At 40.9% G+C, this 27,904-nt stretch overlaps 1 protein-coding gene across 2 annotated transcripts in view; it reads right to left on the bottom strand.

The window, feature by feature from the left end:
• The window catches only part of kcnq1.1 (potassium voltage-gated channel, KQT-like subfamily, member 1.1), a gene marked incomplete at its 5' end in the record, with an annotated part of 50,707 nt that extends 35,181 nt beyond the window's left edge, over positions 1–15,526 (bottom strand). For both annotated transcript variants that reach the window (XM_084357171.1, XM_084357172.1), the window contains 2 exons: positions 6,532–6,622; positions 15,174–15,526. In XM_084357171.1, coding sequence (XP_084213297.1) covers positions 6,532–6,622; positions 15,174–15,526 — 444 coding nt within the window. The remainder of the gene's footprint in view (positions 1–6,531; positions 6,623–15,173) is intronic.
• Positions 15,527–27,904: the final 12,378 nt, after the last annotated feature.

Genomic DNA, 27,904 nt, shown 5'->3' with positions numbered 1-27,904 from the left:
AAAAAGAGTATTCCATTCAGTCAAAGAAACACGGTACAGGCAGAAAATATAGTCATGCTGAAAGCATAAAAAAACAACACTGTCAATGTACACACAGATGATATTTTGTGACAGTTTGACTGCTGTGATACTTTATTGGCTCAAAATAATGAAAAGTTTGAACACCTACAGCATGACAACAGAGCAAAATCCACCTGCTAATGGCCATCATGTGACAGAGGTCCTTACTGGTCCACGAGGAAATGAGACTCGACACAGGACCAGAGTGGGACTGGGTCCAAACTATTCCCTAAACGAGTCAGGTAGGGTCTTAGTTAGCTGATGGTTGACACCTGAGTAGATCGGGATGGATTTGAGCATATCAGCTCCTTAAAAAAATACTGCATGAGGAAATAGTGTAGTTTAGGAAATCAGTAGCTTATGAAATATTTCTGCCATGAAATGTGAAATAATTTTTGGGAATTTGATTGACAGATATTAAACTGGTTATACGATTAAGGTCTGTTCTGGACGACCGCATATTGGATCAAGTCTAATTATCTGCAAGCCGATGTGGATCAGGTCTCTCTCAAGGTAAAATGAATTGCTGCACATCATGTTTAAACAGGTCCAACTTTGGACCTGAGAAAACTTCTACTTTGTGATACCGTAGGAAACGTGAATATGGGTGATCTTGCAGCAATGATTTTTTTGAACACCTAGTTAGAGATGATGGATTCATTGTGAATCATTATAAGTTTGATTTGGGAACAAAGACTAATCCCCATCCCCATCCAACTACCTGTACCTAAAGCCTTTGTCTTTGATAGCTCTCAGTTCTCCCACCCCTCACCCTCCAGTCTCTGCTCTGCCTCACCTTCTTTCTCTCATTAGAGGAACCACAGGGGGGACAATAAAACCAGTATACCTCGTCTAATCATTCACCCATCACTGAGTATCACTCCCCGAGTTCCTCTCCACAACAAGCTCCAACCTAGACCAATCAGAGATCGACATTCGACCCACGGTTCATCCCTTCATCCAACCCGCATTGCATCCCACCGTTCAGTCTCCACCTGTCATCCCTCCGGCCCAACACGCATTCATGCTGTCTTTACAAAAACATAATTTGCATCCAGAAGAGACTTGATCATCTTTTGTTAGTGAAATCTCAAGTGAAGTGTGTTTTGTTCCCAGGACTTCTCTGCAGAATGAGATAAAATGCAGCAATACTTTTTAATAGTTCACAACCGCTGTGGATCCTAAAAACAAACAAAGTTGTTTTGAGAATGTGAATCCTTTGGGCAAACTGCCAAGTATCTGGCCAAACATACCACTACAAACACTGTCAGCCACTGCTGCCTCTCCGAGTAGAGAACAGAGTGGTCTCCGTTAACCTTGAATGTGCAGGAAGAAAGAGGCAAGACAAAGAAGATGCTTCTGTGATGGAGGAGGAGAGAATGAAAGAGTGGCAGGGTCAGAGCAAATCTAAACTAGAAAGCACAAAGTACAAAACAGTCCCTCTGGGAGGGAGGCTGGAAAAGATGAATGTTTGAGCTTTTGGTAGGTTTAGCAGCACAGCAAATTTTAATTATTCATTATCTGTGTAGAAAAGAAGAATAAGAAGATTAAACATCTCCAGAGGGCGAACTTAAGGCTGAAAAACATTTTGTTATAAGATGTATATTTCATGATATTGTGTTATTTAGGAACAAAATTCACACTTCCCTTTTTAATTACAGGTCTGACTCTCACACGCAGCAGCCTCTGCAGCAGCCTGAATCTCTATGAATCCAACACCGGACCTGTAGGATTTGGAGATTCTGATTCTCCAGCTCATGAAGCACCATGACCATTTCATCCTATTATCCTCGGGCCAAGGTGAACTTGTCACATGTGGCACGCTCCAGTCCTCCTTTAAAGAAAATCCTCAAGTCCTTTTTATCCTTTCTTGGGGGTTTCTTTTGTCTGAGCCTGAGTGACTCGAGCATCACCCAAGCAGTTCCTGTGCTCAGCAGCTGGTGTCTCGGGGTTAAGTTTATCCCATTTACTATTGATTTGAGAGGAGGAGCCTTCATCCTCTTAGGCCAGCGGGGCGCCCTGAAACTGTCTGTAGAAATAGATGCCTATGTAGGGTCCCGAAATTGTTTTTTGTCAGGCAGCGGTTAGGTCAGTCTACCCTTGAAATTGCTTTTCAAACAACAAAAACTGAGTTGTGATACTTGTTGTTTTAGCAACATTAACGTCAATGTTGCAGCAACACTTATATACACACAATATATATACAAAGAAAATGAATTCAACATCTGTTTTCTCTTATTCGGGGCTTTAATACGCAAGGTTATCCGACACATCTGCCATTCACACAACTGTAAAGACTTTATGTCTATTAACTGCATTGTTTCATAAGCGTCATTGTCACTTTTTAATAGGTTGGTGGCGTGTGATGGCAACAAAAAGCCCCCTTAACCACATCTATAGTATAAGAATCGGGCCTGTTTTGCAGATGCGAGCCAACAAAAGCAGACAAAACAGAAGTGCTGAGCAGATGGTGAAAGTCAGAGGAAAGATCAGATCAGGAGACAGCAGAGGGAGGAAAGGCTGCAGGCTGTATCACCAGTGTAAACAGTGCTGTTAGAAGATAAAAAGGTGCATCTTGCTCTTGAGATTTTAGATTCTTTTCAATCCCAGTCACTCTGTTTATATCTGATCAGGATCATTTAAGACACACTGCGGGGGTTTCATGTAAACAAACACGGCTTTGTTTACATTCAATGTTTTTTTCCCCACACACATTACGTGCATCGTTAAAGCGAATAATACACAGAAACCTGTATATAAACATGATGTGATCCTGAACCTGCAATGAACCTGCATTATTTTCATCGGCTGACTGTCTTCTTCTTGTCACCTTACAGCTGTATCCCAATCACCGAGGTCTCATCAAAAACACCCGGCGAGGAGGGGATGGTGGTGGCGTTATTGTAGCCAACAAGGCTGCCAAGCGGCCGACCACAGCTTGAGTCACACCACTGGATATTTTTAAGGACTCCTGGAGACATTTCTGGCAGATTTGTGGCAAACATAACCTGCTATTTTTCACAGGAAGTTGGACCATCTCCGACCAAACCAGATATTTTAAGCCAAACCGTGATTTTTTCCGAACTCTAACCAAGTGGTTTTTGTGCACGGACCTAAGCTGAGCATAAGCACAGTGTTGTGACAAGAGGGAAATAGAAAATTCAACCTAAACCGATGTAAAATTGCCACATAATGAAACGTTCAGTTTTGACTTTCCTGTGGTTTTGCAGAAATGCGCTTGGTGAACATTTCTTCTGGCGATTAGGTAGGTTTTGGTCGCCACAAATATGGGTAAAGATGTCCTGAGGTCGCATCAATAACACCCAGTTCTGTCACCACAAACATAACTGGAGACATCCCATATGAATGTATCTGTGGTTTGAAGAGATTTCAACATTTCATCCCTGAGTCCGGGCTGCCTCTTTTACCGGTGCGATGCTTCCTTTTACAGAGAAACACAGCCATTAGCTGTAGAAACAGATACTCTTACAAATACCTGCTGTCATCACAACATGAGGCAGTTTAACATGCAGGAACACAAGTTGTTTTGTCTGTGAAAGTGCTACACTAATCCATATAAGCTTTATGGGAGTATACCACGAGTCTTAAGGCTGGTGTTTAAAGCAATTCTCTTCTCTCTTCAGCTGTTGCCAGAATCACTTTCAAATGTCAGTCTTTCAGCCTTTGATTGCTTCACACTACGTGAGCACAACCAGACTCGGTGTAACAAAATTCACACATGCTGGAAGAAGTCGTGACGGGTTCTTCCTCCTTATTGGTCTGGTAGCATTTTGAGCAGGTGTGAGTGAAATCAGTTCACTTCAGCAAAATCACTGCAATCCACAGATCCACTCCCAGAGGCAGAGTGAATCCTAATGGAGCTTTTTAGAAAGTACACTCACTCGAGAGTTCACACTGCAGACCTCTTGAAAACTGTTGTTGAAGTGCTGTCTTTTTAGTAGAGAGACCAAAAGGAGAAAGCTATCATGTTAGTTGAGCCTCTTCATCAAACTTCATATAACCTCGGTCTGCTGGAGTCTAGAGAAGCAGAACGGATCTGGAGTCTGGAGATACAATTAGTTCAATCAGAGAGAGCAGACGATGCCAATAATATCTTTAACGATGTCAAATTATCATCCTGTTTGTGATCAAGCTGGCTCGCCCCACAAATAATGACTACATCGGGCTTTCAGTGCCACCTATTTTTCAAGGATGAAAATATATATTTTTTCAAATCATTTGCTCTACCAGGCCCCTTGGCATTTCAGCCAGACACACAGCATCCACTTTTGCGTACATGTGCGACGTGCAAGGCCTTCAGACTCCTTGTGATGCAAACTCTATAAAACATTCAGGTGTTTTAGAATCTAAGTAACAGACATCAGGGTCAGAGACAGACCCCTGGAGGGAAATCATGAGGTAAGTCCTGTTACTGTTGTGTACAGTGACGCCTGTGTGCAGTTCCTGTAATAGGACGTGTGATTTTGTCTGAGCTCTTCATCAAAAATTAGATCTGACAACTAGAGATTGCTCTCAAATATGGAGGTTTGTCACAGTATTAATGTAGTGGTTAAATGTACTGTACAGTCATCCAGACGAAAAAGAGTGAGGGTGCAACGTGATACAAAGCTTTCTAAGCCCAGTGCTACTCTACAGTTCTGCGATTCAGCAGTTAAGTGTCTGAACTACAACGCAGACTGGATTCTCTGTGACAGCTGACTCATAAAGGGTTCAACGGCAGGTCCGTGTTATACAGAAATATCACGCATGAAATGGCTGCATCCTCACTACACTGCCCCACTGCTGGTGGAGCATTAGGCGGCAACAATAACCATGATGCTTAGGTTAGGTTACTTTGTTATCCCTGTAAGGAAAGTCTTTTTCAGCGAAATTCGCTCATTTGGCGTGACAATCCGAAACAGACTAAAAAGACATAACACTTCAGCAGATCACAAAATTAACACCAGTTGTGTCACAGTATCAGTACTGCACAGTTTGCTCAAACATTAGAATGAGAAACTTCAGCAGTCACAATTAACACGAGTTATATCACTGTGATATAATATTGCACAAATCCGTTATAGGATTCTGTTACAGAACTAAAATTGAATGGTAATGTGTCACAGACATGACCCGCTGAAACCAATATACGTGTGGATCAGATGATTGATTACACAATGTTTTGATTTCTTTTGTGATTTTTTAATTGTTCTGCTCCTGGTGTTTTAATTTATATACCATATATCATGGTCGAGATTTTTGCTAGTCATTTCCTGCACTATGTTGTAGATTCATCCTCATGTGTCTTGTTGTGACTTTCCACTTTCTGCCTCTGTCTCCTTCCCGCTCTTTTTCTGTACACACCTGTGTTTAACTTGTTAATTGGTCCCTGTGTATTTAAGCCTGTGTTTTCCCCTCAGTCTGAGTCAGTGCATCTGTTCTGTTTACACATGTCAGTCCTGCTTCTCCCGTCCTGTTTTGCTCCTCGTGTTCCCTCTGTGTTCCCAGTGCTTCATTGGTTTGTGCTCTTTTGTTCTTGTTTTGTTTTTGTTGACGGCTTTTTTTTGTCGACTGTCTTTTGTAACTTGCATTTTGGATTTTTAGATTATGCAATTTGACATCAGCTTTGTTATCAAAGCTCACCTTTTGTTCTTTTACCTGCCTGCCTCTGAATGTCAAACTGTTACTCGACAATGATGATGATGATTGTGAAAAACAAAATCACCGGGACACATTGGAAAGTCTCAAATTATAACATTTTGTCGCACTGTCTGAAATGGTCACAGTCTGGAGCCCTGTGCTGTGTGTGAAGCTCATTCAACCCCAACCTTCACCTCTCCTGGGGCATTGTTGCTCTGTATACTACATCGGGTGGCACAGTTGCTCTGATTGTTTTATATTGCAGCACATTCTCGTGAGGAAACCGAGCAAGGCGAAGTAGTATAGATATAAGAGTGAAAAATCCACACAGAGAGGAGGTCGGGGACAAATGGTTGGGATAAACAAGCACAGGAAACACACAATACACTATGTAACTGAAAATATGTACACAATGTAGGTACATTTCTTGCCTGAACCCAACCAAACTGTGAGCATACGACAAAGGTATCATACGCTGCAAGGGTCATGTTGCTTTGGGAACTGTGATAAGTGTTGTTCTGGAATCACTAGCAACCAAACTATTCAGTCGTTTAGGTTTGACTATGTGTTAAATTGTGTTGTTGGTTTAAAGCCTGGTGAGTCTGTATGAGACACTCTGGGCTGTCCAGGCTGTACCTGCAGAATAATCTTTACCCGTCTGACCCGAAACCCTGCTCTCAACTCTGAGGGTTAGGATGTTGGGACTAACATCATCAAACGTGATGTTGAGCTTTTGATCGAAAAGCTCTTTTAGAAGTAGATCCAATATGTTAATTAGGGACAAAACAATATTTTTATGGTTAATTCCAGGTGTCACTTTTAAACACTCACCACCCAGAAGAGTGTCGTATGAGCCAGGGCCTGGTACTGCTCGATGGTAGACAGAACACTGAGGATCAGACAGGCCAGAACTATGAGAAACCTGCAGGAAACAAAGCAGATCACACATGAGTTTGATTAAAGTATCACATTTTTATTTCACTTTTTACTGTATGTTAGTGGTCATTCTTCTTTCCGTTGAATAAATTCTTATCAGTTAATTGGATTGCGATGTCCAACTGGCTCTTGCTTACTTAAAAAAAAAAACATTTTCCTCAAATCAAAGCTTTACATAAGCTGTCATCAGTCAAGTTATGCAAACACGAAGCTGCTCAATCCACTTCTCTGCATTCCACCTCATGTTTATGCCAACATTTCAGTCTTTGATTTACACAGCACATCTTCAGTCAGCTTCTGTGTCTCGTTCGAGTCTGAGCTTCTGAACAACTTCCCCAAAAAAAATAAATAAAAAAAGTTTTAAGACATCATCACATTGCTTTATATTTTTGTCAGGAAATGTATCTCAGTAAATGCGAGCAAACATTCAAGGACAGCCCTCTGGAGGAAATTCTGTGAACCTTTTCAACTCCACCATATGAATGCAAAGCGCATGATAAACTTGTCAAATAAAGCACACAGAGGTTTGCGCACACACACACACGCGCGCACACAGTATCAACAAACACTAAATTGCTCTTTAACATTCTCCTTATTCCCCATCAAGGTCACAAGTGTTTTAACTGCAGCAACAATAAGACGTCTGTTACTCCTCTACCTTCTTAAGAGAGCGATATTTTATTTCTTCAAGATAAGGCTTCAAGCTCGAGATTTTTTTTTTTTTACTTTTAAACTCTTCAAAAGAAATGACAAATTTAAAGACCAAGAGGATTACAGCGATCTCTTGATGACCATGTTTTTGTTATTTGGGGAAAAAAAACATTTTTTTCTGACAACAAAGGCCTCCATATAGCATCTTGTAACACCAAATAAAGTTTAGTGATTGTTTTTCACAGCTGCTCATAAAAGTAGAAAGAAGAAGTCCTGTTTAGTTTGAGCAGGAAGATGGGAAAGGATGGCTGACCGCAATATAGGTGATGATGAGCCATTCTCAAATTCATAACCTTGTTCACACTTGCTTCAGCCCGTCGAGCCAGGAGCAGCCTGGGTTCCTGTTTTATTTGTGTTGTTGCTTTATTGACTCAACGAGTTGAAGGTGAAGTTTCACCCCTTCTTGCCTGTTTGTGTGTCAAACAGCAAGATGTCTCAGAGTATTGAGTATGAATGTGGACTGGACATTGTGGAAAGGCTGGCATTGTAGCAAGGACAAACATGAACTCTTCAGATCTGTTTGGCAGAGATGTGGTGGTGAAGGAAAGAACTTTTGAACAGATTCATGTGACACCACATTCACGCTACATGTTTATAACCTGACTTTCATATCCGGAGATGGCGTGAAGATGGTGGTTAACTTACAGGCGAGGATGGCAAGCCAGTGGCTGCAGTTCAAGACTGTGTCTCAACATAGTGTGAAACTTGAAATTGGTGGGTTTTTGTGCAACTACCAATAAAATAAATTAATTTAGGAATGCACAACTTTGGCTCTGTTGCAGCTGTCTGTAGTAGAGACAGACTGATCATCGGCCTGGGTGATTATCAGGGCTGATATTCAGTATTTTTCCACTTATCGATATCAGTGATTTTTCTGTCGGATTGCCGATACAATAAATGTGCTACTTTGGCTCTGATACAAACCTGATACCTCTCACACAATGTCCCGTCCACAACACTATTTGATTGGTTACATGTCATGAGTAATAGCCTATTAACACTGAATAACCTGTATTTGCAAAGTAGTAACTTAAGGTATCTAATAAATGCAGTGGATTATCAAGTACAATATTTGCCACTAAAATGTATTGGTGTATAAAGTATAAACTAGCAGAAAATGAAATGTACTTCAGTACTTTACTTAAGTAAATAATTAACATTCCATTAACTGATTATTTGTCTCTTTTAAAACTAATAATCGGTATTGATATTATAGGTTTTATGATGAGCTGCCGTAACATCTCCAGCCCTGCTTGCGGTGACTGAAACACATATTTTTAAACAAAACACGACCTTATTCCAAACTCTAACCAAGTGGTTTTTGTGCCTTAACCTAACCAGACCATAAGGAAAGTGTAAAGTTTCAACCTATCCATGGTTTGTAGCAATGTACATGGCCAACATTTATTCAGACTCAAACTGCTGTCCCATACCAAGGCAAGTGTAACTTCAACCTGAGGCCACCTGAATCCCTTTAAAAAAATGATATTTGAACAATCATGTCCCACTGAAACACATTGGGCATGGAAGAAATCCAATATTGAATTGGCATATCTTGAAAATACCTTACAGAGTTGGTTGGAAGTGTTTACTCTACTGACATCTAGTTGATATTGTTTTAAACTTTCATTCAGGAAACAGCCCTAGACTCAGCCTGTCTTGTTCCTATATGAGCACACTTGATGGAAACTATGTGTAGAGGGAGTTATAGTTTCCAGTCAGTGTTTGCACCATGGAGGCCTTTATCGCCACATGCTACAGCCTGAGTTTATTGAAGACAGGCCAGGAATCCAAATACCCCCCTTCAAACTGACACGCATACACACACAAACGCAGGCTTGAACGTGCACGCCACACGTCAACACAGATAAAAGACAGGAGAGAGAGAGAATGGCTCAGGGAAGATGGACTGGTGAGTAACGAGGCTAACAGTTCCTGTCTGAAGGAACAGAACAAGTCGACAATGCAGCACAGCGAAATGACTCTGTAGTTCACCATCTCCTGCAAAATGACATCCACAGTCTGCTACCTGTGTAAATGGGAGTAGATGAGTCTGTTAAGAAGGGCAGGCTACATTGAGCAGAAACATGTAAAGCTCTTGAGGATGCAGTGCAATTCATAAGATCTTATGTTGAAATGTGACAGAGGAAGTTAAAAAGAGGATCAAAAAGAGACACAAATGAACACAGCACTTTCCAAACCAAACACTTCAGCATGCTAATGGTGGTAATTTGTCAGTGAATCTGTGCTTCAGAGCGTCTGAAATATCAGTAAACATACACACTCAGTATGCAGAGCAGAGACTTCTGCTCCACTTCTAATCCAACGGAGACGATCTGACTCGTCAGTCTCTCTCTACCAACTGCACCATCATATTTCACTTCCTTTAACTCCACTGAGCTTACAGACAAAATAATACATTGGCTCAGCTACATGGGCACCATTGAACTCAAACAAAAGCTCAAAGCGTTGCACCTATCTATTATTGATGGACAGATTCACTCACAGTGTGCTGTGCAGTGAGTGTAGAGCCGCGGTTTTGACTTTCCCTGTCATGCCCCACTTCAGAAGCTGTAAAAAGTTCATGCCCCCCATCGCACAATGTTTATCAATCATTAACAATGCGAGGGAAAGCAACGAATAAACAAGGATCCAAGTTGATTTTCGGTGACATAAAGGTCAGCTCAATAGCATCAATACATGCTTGTTTGTCCTTATTTTCCCAACATATAATCACATTGTTTCAACTTTGTTTCACTCATATTGTACCCCTGGTGTTCCCACCACCCTCCTTATCCCCAGGGGAGCCCGCTCCTCAGCTTGAGAACCAGACAAAGCAGGGAACAGGATAAGAGTTAGTAGTGATGATGCTGAGAATGTCACTGGCTGTTACCATCAAATATCCTGTTTGGAACAACAGTCACACTTATTTTTACCACTGTTGTGAAGCGCTTTATAGTGATAAAAGACACACACAAAAAAAGTAAACAAACCAAAAAGCAATGACACACAAAACAGATTCGGATGAATAAGCTAATAAAAGATCAAATAATTTATGACATAAAGTAAGGGTTTCAGGCCTGATCCCCCCCCCCGTCTGCAATTTGGACAGCTAATAGAGAGGCCTTTGTCTTTGGGTCCTGCGAGGTAAATAGCTCAGAGATATAAGGTGGTCAACAATGAGTGACCTTGTCTCTGTGCTCCATTAAGAATCTGAGCTGTGTCTTGAGAGAGGGAAAGATAAAAGCATTGATGCTTTTTTCCCCGATCACTAAAATATGGGACAGAGTACAAACCGCTCACGTCAAAGACGCAACTCAAATTGAGAAGAATAACAATGTATGCACTCAAGTCTCTGTTTACCGAATCCTGAAGAATTGAATTGAAATCTTCCAGCTTGATACAATTTGACAGAATATCTGGTTCAGTTTAATGGATGTCTCAAAAACACGTTTTGATTTGAGTTTTCTCTAATCTCTGCTGGAAGACTCATCTATTAGCAGCATGTGGCACAGCTGCACACTCACTGAAATGCTGCATTTACTTGTAGACTGTAGCACGCTGCAGACAGACAGGCAGCCAGAGCGTCGGATATACTTTATTAATTGCATAAAGCTCGATATATACACCTCTTCCTGTCCAGAGACTTGAGCTATTGCTTTCTTTTTACTCCAGTACCTGGAGGCATACTGTATCACCACACACACACACGCAAACTGACAAACATATGCATGTGCAAACACGCAAACACAAGGGAGCCTCTGATAAGGCCTTGGGTCCCTCTGACGTTCCAGTTCTGGGTCAGTGATAAGGCCACGCTTGTTCTTAACTGCTTTGCTCCCACTCAAACACGTGCAAAACAAGGTACTGAGCTGACCCTGAAAACCTGCAGGATGGTGAGACATCACAACAATATGCTCTTACAACAAACAGCTGGTTGTATTACAGCACTGAGGGAGATTTGTATGAATATACTATGATACACTCTGAAACTGAGCCTACTTCAGTTTAAAGGGTGTAAACAGTCCTGGAACAATTTTTGAGGTGCTTGACTCTCTATTTCTTTCCCTGTTCTAGCAGTCAGCATCAAGTACCAGCCATCATTTGAGTCAGTCTGTCTCATTTAAAGCCCCAATTTTTCATTTGCTTTGTCTGAGAATGGATGAATTTACAAGTTTTTGTTTTTTTATGTGAACCATAATAAGTTTAGTTTAATTTCAAAAGATGTATGTGGATGTTTCAGACTTGTGTATGCTTTTTTTTGTCTATATCTGACCTTTCCTAAGCAATTAGAGCCATTTATTATAATAATATATTATTATGTGCAATCCTATATTTCATTTAATGACTAAGTAGATGTGAGATGCTTTATTAAAGATCGGTTATTCAATCATAATCAAGGACACTGAAGCAAAAGTAACAGTTAAAAAAAAACTATTGAACATGAACACTAAAGGTAGACTGGCCAAGAGGAAGAAACTACATAGGTTTGTATGATCTTTTACTAAGAGTCCCTAAATGCCCAAACAAGACGACTGAAAAGCTGAGAAACTCTTTTTAGAGATTTTTTTGAGCTTTTTTAGCCGATGCCAGCTGTGCAGGTCTTTGAGGGTTGAGTAAACCGAGGGACCCCACCAGACAGGACAGCGGGACTTCGAGAAAAATAAATAAAAACTCAAAAAGGGCCAGTTAAAGAAAATGCCCTCAAGCAAAGGTCCAGAACATCATCATTACAAACCTGCGTTATGATTCACTGCCATACAAAATATTTCATTTCATGTGCCTTCAGTTCTGATTTGAGTGGGTACGTTTGCTGAAAGCATGCTCTTTGCTGTTTAGTTGTGGCACTTCACATTTCAGTTTTTTTTGTTCGCTGCGTCTCAGATATGAGTCATACTGATTTTGAACTGCCGTGGTAAGAATGTAAGTGTAAGAGCCCGGTCTTGATTAAAAGCTCTGGTTTCGCTGCGTATTTTCACCGACTGTTGCCTCTCGTCTCGGCTCTCGTCTGTGTCTGACTTGAATCACAATGCTCAAGGCAATACACAGTTTTGATTGGCTGAGTAGCGTCATGTGAGTGATTTACAAAACATGCAGTAGGCCTGTGAGTCTCCTGGGCTGCTATAAAGGCTAGAAAAGCTGCACCTGTTAAAATAAAATGTTCTGTCGAAATGTAATCATTCCCGATAATTTAAGTGTAGGTCCTGGTCTAAATAGGAAGTCGCTGGGTCAGCATTTGTTTCAAGAGAGGTGGCGTCCCCCCTTGTTCGCCCTCAAATCACCTCCTGGGCGTACAGCTTCTTGCCACCTTGCCAGTCACCAGAATAAAATGCCAGCATTGTGCGTTTCTGCAAACTCCCTGATAGATTAAACTTGTACATTTCATTCATATCATATAAACATTTCCACATTACTTATCATGTTAGGTTCAGATTACATGTGTTTGATCTCGCTTTCTTATCCTATCCTAGAAGGCTGAGGGGAGACACGCAGCCGTCTTGTAGAAACAAAGTCAGGTATTAGGTGAGAGGGCCGCCAAACGAGAGTACACTGTTTGCTTTCTAGTTTTCCAACCAGGTAATTTTAGTGATCATTGGGACATTTTGCAGGTGTCTCTGTGGCAACAAAACTGGATTTTTTAAAAGCCAAAACATGATCTTTTGTAACCCTAACCACGTCATTTTGGCCTCAACCTAACCACGTCATTAGCACAGTGTAGTCACAACATGAAATTGAAGGTTAAAACCTTAAGAAATGTAAAATTCATTCTTCTGCCAACTTGGTCGGTCCTGCAAATATCGAACTGAAGCCCACAAAAAAGAGGAATTCAAGGTTGTGGTTCCTTGACTGACTCCAGTGGACTTGATGATTGGAGACCATCTCTGTTCAAGTATGACCATGTGTATTCACAACCAGCCAAAATACATCAGTGGAAATGTGACAGCTAAGAGACTGTTCTCAGTCTGTGGTCACTCTGCTTACTGTTTATTACAAACAGAGAAACTGCTGACATCCTATCCTTTCAAGGGCGATTTCGTTCAGTGGTACACTAATGTGACCTTTACCTACTGAAACCGGAAATCTCAGATCAGGCCAAACAAGAGCTGGATGGAGCTGAGTTGGAGCGAACAAACATCCACCGTGACTGAGTGTGAAATAAACAAATCATGTCAAATCAAAGGTCAACCTCAAGAAACACCTCTTTCATCCTTAAGTGGGTTTTAATCCAACAATTATTAAACTATTGATTCATTTGCTTATTATTTTGACGTCCAGTCTGTACAGTGTGAAAGCTCAAGGTGACCAAATTGCTTCTTTTGTTCAACCAACGGTCCGAAAGCAACAACGCTTCATTTACTATCATAATCGATAGACATTTAAGAAATAAATAAATGACATTTAACAAGCTGGAGCAAGCAAACATTTGACATTTTTCCCCAAAGAAATCCCTAAAACAATTACTAATAGCAGCTCTATCCAAAACACAGCTTTCCATATGATCACCATGAGATTTTCTGTTTCGGCAAACACTTGTCGTTTCATGCAGCCCTGAGCTCAGGTTAAGGCACCTCGTCTAGCTGGTTTGCACCTGCTGTACAGTCAAATAATATAACATTAGAACTGTAGATGCTTGAGCGAAGATTTTCCTGTTATCATAGCAGCCACTCGCTTCTCTGTGACTTGTGCATTGTGCGGTTATTCTCTGTAATGTTCCAACGTGTTTGAGTTGCACCGTGTTGGCTCATGCTCCCTTTGAGTCACTGAGACTCTAACCTGCTCCGACAGGCTGCGTTCCCCTGCGTCCCCTCAGACACTGCGGGGTCACAGGGTGGCAGCAGTGCCAGACAGTGCCTCTACCTCCTCTACGGCACACACAATACACACACACGCACTGCCAAGTTTAGCTGCTTGCTATCAGTGCCAGCAAGTGGGGACAGACATGCACACATGGGGGTGAGGCGGACAATCATATCCCACATTCCTTAACCTCGGCCTGGACGCTCCAGTCTGGATCTACTGGACAGACAGTTTCCTAGATGTGGGTTATTCCACAAAGCAGAAACAGTGAAATGTATCCTTTGGTACATCATCAATGTTTTAAAGACATGTATTCATTGTTAGGAACACCATTTGTCCCAAAAAAAAAGGCAGATTTTCAAGCTACCTGGCAAAACTGCCACATCAGCTCAGGATGGTGAACCATAATGTGACATCTTCATGATATTGAAGCTGTAGCAGATAAAAATCAGCCTCACGCGGGATTACTCGAAGTTTTGTGTTCATTACAAACTTGATTTTTAATAAAAACAGGTAGTCTCACACACCTGTCATACTGTCAGGAAGGAAAAAATATTAAAAGCTCCCCTGTCTGGTTGAATCAGTTTAAAAGTCTTGTTGGTTTAGGCTCACTCCATGTGTTGCTGTTGCCGTGCTGCTGCACTGAGATAGTTCTGCAAAATTAAATGCTCAATGGTGCTGAGGAAAATAGTCTCCCACATGAATGATCTGTGTAATATTCCTTTAGTACTCCTACGAGGGCATATTTTGTCTGAGATTCTCTTGTCTGTGATGAATTATATGGTATTTTTTAATCTGCTGTGGCGAAACTAAAATATCCTTTTAATGTTCCTGGAGGGACCTCCAGTAGTGCTGTGATATCTGGGCAGCATCTTTCTAAAATTCACAGGATTAACAGTTCTTTGTTGTGAGGGCTTCCAAGGCTCTACATGCGCAATTAACTCCCTGTTTAATTAGGATCTTAGAGTTGCAATTATACCCTTGAATACCCAGTGGATCGGGATGATTATGAAAATAAAAACACTCACACTGTGAAGTGATACACGAAGCACTTCCAGCCAGACGGCCTCTCCAGAAAGTTATACACGCGTCCTTGAATGTAGGCGCGCGTGAGGACAGGACGGACCCCGGTGCTGTACACCGACATCCGCATAGACATCCGGGGATGAGACAAGTACGGGTGGATGTGTACAGGGGGTACCTCGATGGGGGTGTTCCCGTCCTCAGGCATTTTGTCTCTTTCAGGAAAAGTGTCCACAGGTGTCCCCAGTCCAGGCGCACTGAACGTGGTTTCCGACAGCTCCAAATCCGGTGGTCGGTTTCCACGTGCCACACCAGAAGACCTCCTCATGTTCCCCACATGGGGGGCAGAATTAGACATTGCACCTTCCCGTTGTTGGTCTGTCGCTGGGTTCACTTTATCGCAGTTATTTCTCGGTCACTGATTTAAAGGAACAAATGTTCGCCCATGTGCGCTTACCTTCTGTTGTGCGCCTAAATCGCACCAGGGCGCGTATAACTGTAACATAAACTGCGTTATTAATGCTCTAGATCACCAGGACGGCGTTACTTTAATTTAACTTTACAGCTCTCTGGGTTGTTGAGGGTTTGGCGAGTCTCAGCCCTGAATGAATATCCCCTACCTCTTTCAGAGCACTTATCAGCCTGGAGAGCACTGGGCGCCAGGCGGTGCGCTGCGAGTCGACAGCTGTTGAGACATAGACTGTTTCCGCAGAGCAATCTGCAGCTGATGAACTCCATCCTCGGATCTGTGTGAAAGAAACGCATCACCATTATCTGTTTTCCACCCATAATTAGTTTTCACACAAAGTGCAAACTTGTAAACGCCAGTGTCATGTGGTTTGAAAGTCTAAAAAGTAGTTAGAATAGATGTGGTGATATTGATGGTCATGAAAGTCTCTCACTGTATGCAGTTGTGATGGTTTGGATGTACAATAGTAATGAGTAGCAAACTACATACACTTACAGTTTATACCTCAAGTTTACCAACAATTGAGTTGCAATGGTGCAAAAAAAAAAAAAAGTTCCTTCATCATACACTATGCTAATAGAGGGACATTCCTAACCCACATGTAAACAAACAAACAAACCTGACACCAACTCAAAATGCAAGATTGAACCCTTACTATCATCTCTAAAGTGATTAGCAGCTCATTTAGAATCAATAGAAAACAACAAATAATAAGTCATGACTGTTTTATGATGCAGTAAAAAGGTTTATACATAATGACAAAGCAAGCAAATGTCTTCAAATGTCTTAAAGGGGCTATGAAGTTTTGGAATTTTAATATTTCAATATTAATGAGGTAATAATACAAACTCAAATATATATTTTTTTCCATAACTGAATAAACAAGCTGTTCTCAGAGGAAAATAAGGTCCCCAGAACACTGTTTGAAGCTAAAGAGGTGGCAGGGTCCGCCAAATGTAAACAAAGTAAAACAGTATGAAATTGTGTTGCCCTCAGTTGTTTATTCAGTTTATTCAGTCATGAAAACAAGGAAGTCTGTTTATTTAGTTTGTTTATCAAAACAAAACAAACAAACTCTCATAAGTTTTCAGAAGATCTTTCTCTTCCGATTAAAATGTATTCCCCAAAACTACATAGTGCATTGTATCTATGTATTTTTGCACAAGCATGCACACATATCCACTTTTTATAGGCTGACTGAAATGAATGTATAATCAACAAAACATGAGTCAAACATCTTTTTTTGTTATTGTTCTTAAATTCAGTTATTATTCAGGAAATACGAATCTCAAAAGATTGGCTAAATTATAGTGCCAATAGACAACTTTTCCCCGCTGGCGTTTTTCATTATTGTTGGTGACGCTGTTGCTAAGACAACTGGATTGTATCCATGCTCCTCAGAGATGCAAATAACAACAACACAGGACAAAAGGTGAGTTTATTCAATCATTCTGTATATAATAGAAATGGATCACCAGTTAACCTTCCTTTTCCAGGGTGATTGTGTGCCTGGTGGTAGACAAAATTGCGTAATGATAGCGTTGTTTAGAGGAACCAATCTAAACACGGATGGTTTAACTATTGTATATACATTACATTTACTTCATAAAGATATGCTGAAGCAGAAAACTTGTCTATTCCCAGTCAAGCTTGTGCAGAAGTGTACAGAATAGCCTCCCATTGTTTGAGAAGGCACAGACTGTGAGACACTCTCTCTCATTGAACTGTCAGTTGCAAGTAAATTAGAAGGAACAGTGATTGTGCGGAAGTCTGTCACTTTTGGAAGCTATACCCAGTTCTCTTTTACATACCTGTCACCAACAGCACTCAGATGTGCAAATTGTTGAGGCTCTGTAGGTTTTAACTCAGTTTCACACCTATCTCGTATTTTATCCACTCTGAGCTGTTCAAAATCAAAAAGCACAACAAAAACAAAACACCGAAAAATGGATGACAGACTATAGATACTATTACCATAATTACGTTTTTACAGAGCTGGAGTAATACAACATGTTTTTGCTTGAAATTTCCAGAAAATGATTCCTGTTTTCCTGACTTATGTGTGATTTATCACAGTTTAAACCTAAAGTCATCAACCTTGGTTTAAGTGTAATCTAAGAAAACTCAATACACAATGCTGCTTCGTTGAGAAGGTCACCCTGTAGGATTTAATTCACAGTGACCTTGACCAAGCTAGTCCAAGGAAGGAGGAGGAAACAAGCTCGCTGCAGTGGATTTTAATAGGAGTCAAGTGGCATCCATGTGATGACAGGATCTGTTGCCAGGTAGATATTAAACACAACTCTGGCTGATTCTTGCTGTTAGATGCCATACATTTGAGTTTTTGTTATCAATACAGAGAGGGCTGTTATCTTGAAGGTCATCAACACTCATATATTTGATTGTGTGAAGGAAATGTAATATTTGATTTTAAATGTCCCATTTAAAAACATACGCGTTGATGTTTAGAGGTGAAATGATTAGTAGATTATTCACTAGTCAACCGACTCAAAAGTCAAGAGAAGCCATCATGACAATTATTTCATTTTTTAACTCATTTTTTAAAGCAAAAATGGCAAAGATTCATTGGGTCAGTCTTTTAAATGTGAACATTTGTTGTGTTCTTTTCTGTTGAATATTGCATCTCAAGAAAATGAACATTTAATAAAGAAACCTGAATTGCTTTCAGCTTTGTGGCAATGCCTTTTTCAGCTCATCCATCGCAGTTTTAAATGGTTTACTTAAGCTAAAGCTGCCCTAGTTTTCCATTGAATGAACACAAGTTATCATTACATTCAGTGTTATTCACCAAAACATATTATGTGTATGCCTGACATCAAACAAACGTGTTGCATGCACATTTAAAAATTTGGAAAGCTGCCTTTTTAAAAGTACCTACCTCCATCCATCTAACAGTCTTCTTTTTTATTGCCTTTGCTCATTGCTGCATTTCTCGGCACATTTCCACCACCTGTCAATCAGTAGAACAGTGTGAAACCATTGACAGGAGCTTTAGACAAACAAAACATGGACCCACATACAAATAAGTTCTCCACAGTGCTGCTAGCGGTCCAAACACTACAGGGTACCTTAAAGAGGTAGGAGAATTTTCTCAAACTCAAAAGGAACAACAAATTTGGAGATACATGGTTTTGTTTGGACTGTGATGATGTGCCAGCTTAAGGCCAAGACACACCAAACTGACATCAAGGACCGAGCGGTGAGGAAAGCTGACTGTTCCGTTGCCAGTGTCTCAGCCAAAAAGTTGAACCCAAGACAAAGACTATTGCCGACGGCCAACTAGCTTGTACAGTATGTTCTGTGCCTGCATCAGAGGTATTAACTCTCCATACCATCATAGAGTGGTAGACTGCAGTTGTAAGTCAGATGAACAGTACAAACTACTGTTATAATAAAGCATCATGTTTTGACACCATTCTCGCTAATACAGCCACTTCTAATCAAGAATGACTGAAAAGACGTTGCAAATGGCACTGCAAAGGCAGAAAATATGGAGAAACCCCTCTAAATGGTCGAAATCATGGATATTACAGGCTCAAGGGGCTTTCCTTTTCTTTTTCCATTGCTCTTCTTGTGCACTGATTCCCTTAGCTTAACAGCTAATCAGATTGTTTCCTCTCACCGACGGGCTCTGCGACTGATTTAACTTGCTTAAGGTTGATTTATGCTTCTGCATTGAATCTACGGCGTACCTACAGCATAGCCACTGAGTAGATAAATGCCCTATGCCATAGCTTGATGGGCACATCCCCAGAAAGAATAATTGCGCCTGCAGCAACACGGACCACAATGACCGTGACTGGTTGGCTGGTAGCATGGCAGTAGTTTCCCCAGTAAACACACCACTCTCTTAGGCTGTTGCAGTCCCTCCTGACTTGCCACCTGTTACTCTTTTGGGGTCACACTCCTCCTTTGGAGCCACTGTGAGCTTCTGGACTGTATCAGGGCTAGAGAGAGCTGACAGGCCGGAATGCGGACACTTGACCTGTCCACTCTGCCTAGTCGAGAGACACAGCTGAGAGCCGAAGGGGTCGGTGTGTTTACCAGAGAAAGTACATCTTGCAATCCACACACTACCGCCACCAACACAGCATCAGCCACTTGCATAGATTAAGGTGTCTGTATCGATCCAACATGCAACCGTAAATCAGCCTTTAGTCGGCCCAAACAAACAGCCAGTCCAGACTACAGTGCAGACGATGAAAAACTAGGGCCACAGATGCTGACTGCAACCCATCGGCCTGGTGTGTCAGAGCCCCTTAAGGTCTAGAAAACTGAGATGGGCAGCTTACACTGTTTGTTGACATTTTATAGCCTAAATAATTAATTGGCAGATTAACAATTAATCAAATAATTGTTCAAATGTTACTCATAATGATTGCACAGGCAAAACAGGGAACATTTTAAGAAATTGTTGAGGTTTTTTTGTTTTCTTTAAATGAAGATTATACTGAAGCTTGAATCCACATTTAGTGTGTATGTACATTACTGCATAGTGATGTTGCTTTAGAGAAGAAAACTCCTTGGGTAAGATGCGCTGTACTTTTCTTTTTTATAGGTTTTCAACGTCTATTTGACAATTCTACACTCCACTCTACACGTCCCCTATAACATTCATGTTGCATCATCCTTTACTCATTCTCCCATGAGCGCATAATATTACGCATATTAACCCATGTCTAGCAAGTAATTTGGAAGACTGACTTCACCTCAAGAGGAAAAAGCCTCCTGCTGCGTTTGACACCAGAGGGCAGTCAGAAAGCTATTGGAGTCTGGTGTCACTCATTGCAATTCAGTTGAAGAAATGTAGAAGCTCATTTCCGTCCGCAAGGGCATACAAAGCAGACGCTTTTTTATTAACTGTTATTTACCCAGGCTGATCCAGATGAGATTAAGGGATTCCACTTCCAAGCCCCGACTGAACCAGCAGCAACACGTAATTTAGTTTGTGGTGGAAACAAACAATAACATTCCATGCAATTAATTGATGAACTCAAATAGAAGAAAATAGACACCAGAGAGAAAAAGGAAACAGGGAGAAGGAGAAAAAGATACAGAGATTACAGCTGAGATATCAGCAGTTTCCAATACATTCATCTCTCTGGTTGTAAATGCTTTGAACTCATGGCAGTTACATAAGGTTGAAATGTTTCTGCAGGGTACTCAACAGACAGCATTTCCAAACAGGCTCTGTCCAAGCGTTCAGGCCAGTCAGTAGGAATTAGTCATGGGATCTCAGACTGTATTGTCCTCCATATTTATGAGTAATATAAACGCATAAAGGGACGGAGAGCTATCCCTCGATGGCTGTATAAACAAATTATCAGTGACTAAGCCTATTCATGTAAAGACATGGCTAATCAAGGCACAGCACATAAAGCGTAAAGATGGGTAAGGGTGTCACATCTTGTGATATAACCCAATTAATAATGATGAAGAGTCTCCAGCATCTGCGTCACTGAGTTGAGGCTGTTGTACACTTATTCAGTGTGGCCCAATTTAGGGGGCTGCATCTTTTGAAGTCTGCGCTTCTAGACCAAATATGACAAGGCCGTCCCCGTCCGAAGGTTTCTCTGAATGCAGCCTGAGAAATGAGTCCCACTTATGTTTGGATTTGAGGGACACAATTGGTGTGTCCTTTGCCAACCTAATTCTACATGCAGACACTCAAGGCTAAAACACCCTGTAGACGGTCTTCCATTTGGAATAAGTACTTTTGGTGCCCAACTTTGACGAGCACTGGCTGGAAAATGTAAGTTTTGGAACTTTGTTGTGCCAAAAGGGAAATTCTCTTCCACAGCACTGTACATATGCGACAATAAACAGCACACAGTAATGACATAAAATGACACTCAGCAGCACACACTCTGGCCACTCTGGAGGCCTATTATTTTTGTTAGTTTTGTTAAAGCCATGTGATGAGCCACTGATGTTCTGAGAAGAATCATGCTTTTTTGTGAGGAGTTCAGGTGATCATTGGACAAAATGTAAAAAATGACCTGGACCAATTACTGCAAATAATGCAATTCGCACATAATGCCACTATTTGTTTGCAGTGGATAGTGAAAATCTGCAGTGACATCAGGCCATATTTCAAGGTACAAAACCATATTTGATAACCCATTAGCTAATGTTAGCTTTCAACCACTTCCTAGTTAACAATATTGTTTAATTGCATCCTCTGTGTTTCACTTTCAGGTTCAAATAAATGTGTCCAATCAGTAGTCATTTGAGCTTCCCACCCTGAGCGTGATGTCATATGAAAATGTTCTGTGATGCTGTTCATAAAGGTGGATCAAAATGAACCTAACTTTTAAACTGACCTCTACTGCTGTTGCAATTTCATATACTGTGCATGTGTGGGTTTTTTTTTTTGTTTTGTTTTTTTTGCTATTTTTCGTGGATGTAGCTACCTAGCAAGCTAACTATGAAGGACAATGATAACCCCATTGTTAATCTCACCTACAATGCTCCGTTTGCGCAGTTGTTCGAGCCCATGGCAACAGCCATCAATGGGCAAAACACTTGACCTCCTTTCTCTGCACGAATCGCACACCTGGGAGGTGATTCAGACATTTGGAATCATTTTAATCTCAGTAAAAGAAGAAAAGCCTCTGCAGTGTTCTTGTTAATGAGCTAATTAATCACCATAGCAACGCAAGCCAGGCACGCTTCACAAATCCCTGAGCAGCAGACAGTCTCCCCAGCTGATCTCTGTGAAAGGACTTTTTCCAAGTAAACTTTACCAGTTGTGTACAAAGATGACAGAATGTAAGTGGACCGTTACCAGTTTACAGTTTTAGAAGCCATGTTGATGGGGTTTTAAGCTCATCCCTCATTGTCTGTTTTGTTACTCAGGGGTTTCTCATGCTACCATCAGCGATAGAGAGCCTTGCAAGTGTAATAATGATGCTACATGGAAATATCAAACGCCTTCATGATGAACAGATTTATGTCCGTTGTGTGGATTCCAAACCACTGTTGACTTCTGAGAGTTAGTTGCCTTCTTTTATGTGTATTCCCTGTGTGTTACTAAATGTGCTATATTTCTATTTCTTGTTTATTACATAATAATGAGCGTTACTCACACACCCAAATCCCACTTTGATGACAGACAGATTGATTGAAAGACAGTAAACCATTGTGCCTACCTCATTCCTTAAACGCTTAAAAGTACGATGTAGAACTTTTAACTGGTTATGAAACTGGTTATCTCAATTTAATACTGATACCTTTATATGAGCTTCAAACAAGACCATCAGTGAGAAGAATGGCTATTTCTATATAGTAACTGCAGTTATTCTTAATGACTGTGAGCAAGGTTGATTTATCCAGGTTAATAAAGTCATATAATTAAAACTTTTTTTATGCTCACCCTGAGGAAAGAAGCTGCTCAGTGGTGTGATGGCACAGTGCAGCACAACCAGAATCAACAAAGTGAAATGAAAGTTTCCAAGTCCTGTCTCCATGTCGTGACACCTCTTACCGGAGAAAACCACCTGAGCTAGCTCAATTCTTCACTAGAGGAATTTGATGGTGATCAAACATTTAAACAAAAGGAGAGCCCTCATGACAGACTGTAACTCTGTTATGAGTATATTGACAGATTCTGCAAACGACTGATACTTTCACATTTGTACGCATCAGAGGCTACATGCCACATTGACATTTCCACAAAACGTGTCATATGACGCTCACATTACATTCTTATGACTTGATTTCCATATCCAAAGGTGGAGGGGATGGTGGTGGAGTTACAGATGAGGAGGCTGCCAAGCCACTGCACCAGTTTCTGGGCTGCGTTCCAACATCTGTAATTGTGAAACAACTGAATAATTTTGACAAGGGGCAAGATTGCTTCAACATTTGTAACCCTGACACCACTTTTACTTGAAACCATTTGTCTAATTCCCTACACTTTTACGACTTGCAACCTGGAACACAGCAATAAAACATTATCCTAGCATTTGAGCTTCCCACCCTCAAAGTAAAATGTCCACCGTCTGAATATGGGCTATGACTCACTTTGATTGGATAGGGTAAAACTGAACACCCCTCACTTCCAACAAGAAATAATAACATTAACAGAATGGCAGCCTGAATGAATGAATTGAAACAAATATTAAATTATTTACCATCGCTGTGGCCTGACAATCATCTGTATTGATCATGTGAAAAATTGCTTCCCATCTACTCTTCACCTCTTGATTTATAGGAGATACTTTAAGGAACATATTCAACAAAGAGCAGTTGATATTACACAGAAAATCTTGTTCCATCCTGATTAAACAGCATCAAACAGATGATCCCTGCAGATTTGAATATGTTGTAACTCATCCCTGAGGTGCTCTGTTGGGTTAAAATCCAGTGACTGTGGAGGCCATCAGAGTAAACGTAAATCACTGTCCGGTTGCATTTTCTTCATGAAAGTATTCATTTGGAATAAAATGGCAGTGAGGGGATGCTTCTGGTTAGCAACAATATTAGGTTATGCAGTCGTATTAGGGATATGCTCAAAAAATAGACAACTTTACAGTCGTCACTAACGTTTTTGGAGGGGTTTTTGGTTCTGGTTTTTGTAGATTATTGTTTCATCATGGCCAAACAAGGTTTGTCCCTGTTATTGCTTTACTATTAGATTTGAATCATTGCTTCCTTCTGAAAACAACACACACCTGAGCCTTTTCCATATCAAAGCTCAGGATTGGCAAACATGAAGGAACCACAGTTTTATGTTTTGTAAAAGGGCTACATAATACCTCTTTAATAACCAATGTCATCCCAACATGGTTTCACAACCCTTGAAATCATGTGGCCATGTTCTGCCAGGTAGAGCAGACTACCTCTTATTATGGCCACAGAAAACATTTGTTTCTGACAGCTAAGTATGCATCGTCTTTTCCTTTTATCGGCAAGGAACTGCCAAACACATTGAAAATTAGTGTATGATATGAGATTAAGACACAGCAGAGAACAGGACTACCAGCTGTGCAGTACGTCAGGCACAAGGGAAAACACACCGAGGCTGACTGGTGGACAGGTGGGAAATGTCGGCATCTGAAAAAGAGACATAAACACACACACAAAGAGAGGCAGGGGATGATAGTGACACGGGAGCAGCTGTGACAAACACAAAACTTTTAACTGTATTGCGGGAACTGAAGAGATTATTGTATCCCCAGGCATTACGTATATGAACATTTGGCATGTCTGTCTATTTGTTTTCTTTATGCCAATGCTTTAGTGCTTACAGTGACATTTTGCATTATTGTTATACTTTGAAATTCTAGATTTGCTTTCTTAAAATGATTGTCAATACAAAACAAAGGGCATTTTAAACCCTGAATGAGGCAAATGCAAACGTTTTTCATGCATGGCTCCAGCCATTTTTATTGTCTCACTTACCCGTGCAGCTGTTCTGCATGTTTTTGCTTTTTTAAATGTATAGCTATTTACCCTGGCTCTGGCTAAATACTATGTCCACTGATGCAATATCTACAACCTAGATGTATAATTAGTAAAAGCTAGTATATCAGTATCAGTGTTGTAAAATGCACCTAAAAGTCATATTCGCGTAAAAGTAAAGATATCCTGTTAAATATTGCTTTGATAAAAATTAAAGTCATCAATACAAAAGGTACTCGAGTAAAAGCTTTAAAGTATCTGACATTCAATGTAATTAAGTATTTAAAGTAATTTTCTGGCAATAAATGTACTTAAGTATCAAAAATACAAGTAAAAGTGAATTATACGTAATTTACAGGTATGTGTATTCTTGTGTGTATTCATTGTCTTGTACAATTACTGAATTTGATATGTAGCATTTTTCTGATAGTCGTAATCCGTGATTTTTTCGTCTGATTGCTGATAAAACAGATTAATTTAAAAATGCTCTACTTTGGCTCTGATGCAGCGTGTAATATGCAAAAAGTAACTAGTAACCAAGGTTATCAAATGAATGAGGGAATAAAAAGTACAATATTTGCCCCTAGAGTGTAGTAGAGCGCAAGTACAACATGGCAGGAAATGGAAATACTCAAGTACAACTACCTTAAAATTGTACTGAAGTATAGTACTTGTTAATGTACTTGGTTACATTCCATCGCTGAATATTAGTCTACAATGGTAGTTTGACTCTAATTTGTTACGATAAGTACTAACTTGTCAATAAGCATGAGACTATTCATGCAAAAAAAATAAAAAGGTTTACCGTAGCATTTTATTGTTGTCCTTCCCTCTCCAGGCTGTGACTGGATGGTTCATAATAAGTGACATTGACGAGTGTATCGACTTTATGAAAAGTTCAAGATGTTTCAACAAAAGGCAGCCAGCCAGCCAAACTCTAACCTTGCTCTCTTATCCTTATTGTCTTCTGCTTCACGGCCTCAGCTGCAAAAACCTTGACGAGCCGGTATCGCTGGGCTCAATGGGCTGCTCTCTCAGCTCTCTCCTCTCTGTTGCCAATGCCTTCAGGCTGACTAGGTTTAGATGATTGACTGGTAACAGAGCCAAATGAATAATTTGTTATTTTAAAACATTTGGCTGCATCGGCCTCAAGGAACTAAAACCTCTTCTCTTTTCAGCACTTATTTTATGATTCTCCCTGTTTTTTGCCCATATGCTCTACTCCACTTTATACAAATGACCACCACCTAACAGAGATGGGAGAAGGATCCAGGTAAAGTTAGAACAGAGTGGACTAAAGTTAATTGGCTGGGAGAAAGAGGCTGACAGGTGTAATACCCAACTGCATTCAGCCCATTTGCTGGGGCCAGTCAGCCACACTGCACCTGGTTACTTGTGATTTGTTGTAAGCCCGGCCTACATAGCTACCGGCCCACTGGGAATTGTCTTCGTGCTCCCGGTCGCCAGTCAGACTCTGCATCACAAACATTTGAATATTTTCCAAGGGCCGGATCTCTCACTGCATGAACGATAAATATGGTTTTACGATCCATTATACAGATAAGTTCAGTTCCAAAATGGCCATTTTAGGAGCTAATAGCATCTGAGTTTTCTTTAAAGGATAAGTACCGTTTTTTACAACCTGGACCTTATTTCTGGCAAAACATATGGTCATTTACTCACCTAGATAACTTTGGTGTCATTCGGCGTCGTTCGGACGAAATTAGATCCAGTGTAGCGGCGATATATCCATATAATGGGAGAGACGGGGCAGCGACACACAGCCTCTATATAACGCATTATCTGCCACGAAACTAGTTCATTTCATCAATATTTTGTTATGAAATGCTAGCGCTATTAGCCTCTGAGTCCGGGCTCGTCTATTGTCAACATCCGGGGTCTGTAGGCTGATCTACTACCTCTGACCTGGAAGATGTCGTCTCTGAGCTGCGCGCGCACCCGCGACAGCGCGGCTTGTTTACCTGTAGCTGCTACTGCTAGTTTGACCCCGGATGTTGATAACGGACGAGCCCGGACTCAGAGGGGAATAGCGCTAGCATTTCATAACAAAATATTGATGAAATGAACTAGTTTCGTGGCAGATAATGCGTTATATAGAGGCTGTGTGTCGCTGCCCCGTCTCTCCCATTATATGGATATATCGCCGCTACACTGGATCTAATTTCGTCCGAACGACGCCGAATGACACCAAAGTTATCTGGGTGAGTAAATGACCATATATTTTGCCAGAAATAAGGTCCAGGTTGTAAAAAACGGTACTTATCCTTTAACTGTACTTTTAAGGGACCTGAAAATGTATAAGCAGTGAATGTGTCAACAGCCATCTACACGAGACAGGACTCTGCTGCTACCCAGATACCATCCTTTTACCTTACTGCTGTCGAGTGTAAAATTCAAAGGGGATGATTTTAACATTCTGCTCTTTAAATCAAACCTGAAGAACTGTCTGTTTCTACTCCACAGCTGGAGACTTAGCAGTGTAAACCCATGGTCCATGCTGATATGTTGTCACATCTAGTCATCATGCTGTATCACAGAATGCGGATTACCACTTTTCTTGAGCCCTCTGAAATGCACAAAGGCTTCAATATAGTAACTCAACTTTCTTTGTTGTGTCAGTCCAACTCCTTGACAGCCCCCCCGGCAAAGATTTTAGCACTTAACAGTGGTCTGTGCTACAGGTTGTTTCTGAATCATTTTTCTTGTCACTCAAATGCCAAGAGTTAAGTGTAATTTCTGCTGTTGTGTCCTCAGGGTGCCGGTGCTCCCCGACGTCGCCTGTGCTGTGTGGCCTGCAGAGAGGCGGTGAGGGCAGCCTGT

Source organism: Pagrus pagrus (assembly GCF_965226575.1).
Source record: "Pagrus pagrus genome assembly, chromosome: 1".
NCBI classification, from domain to species: domain Eukaryota; kingdom Metazoa; phylum Chordata; class Actinopteri; order Spariformes; family Sparidae; genus Pagrus; species Pagrus pagrus.
The sequence above is the reverse complement of the archived record's forward strand: the minus strand, read 5'-3'. Positions and strand labels throughout refer to the sequence as shown.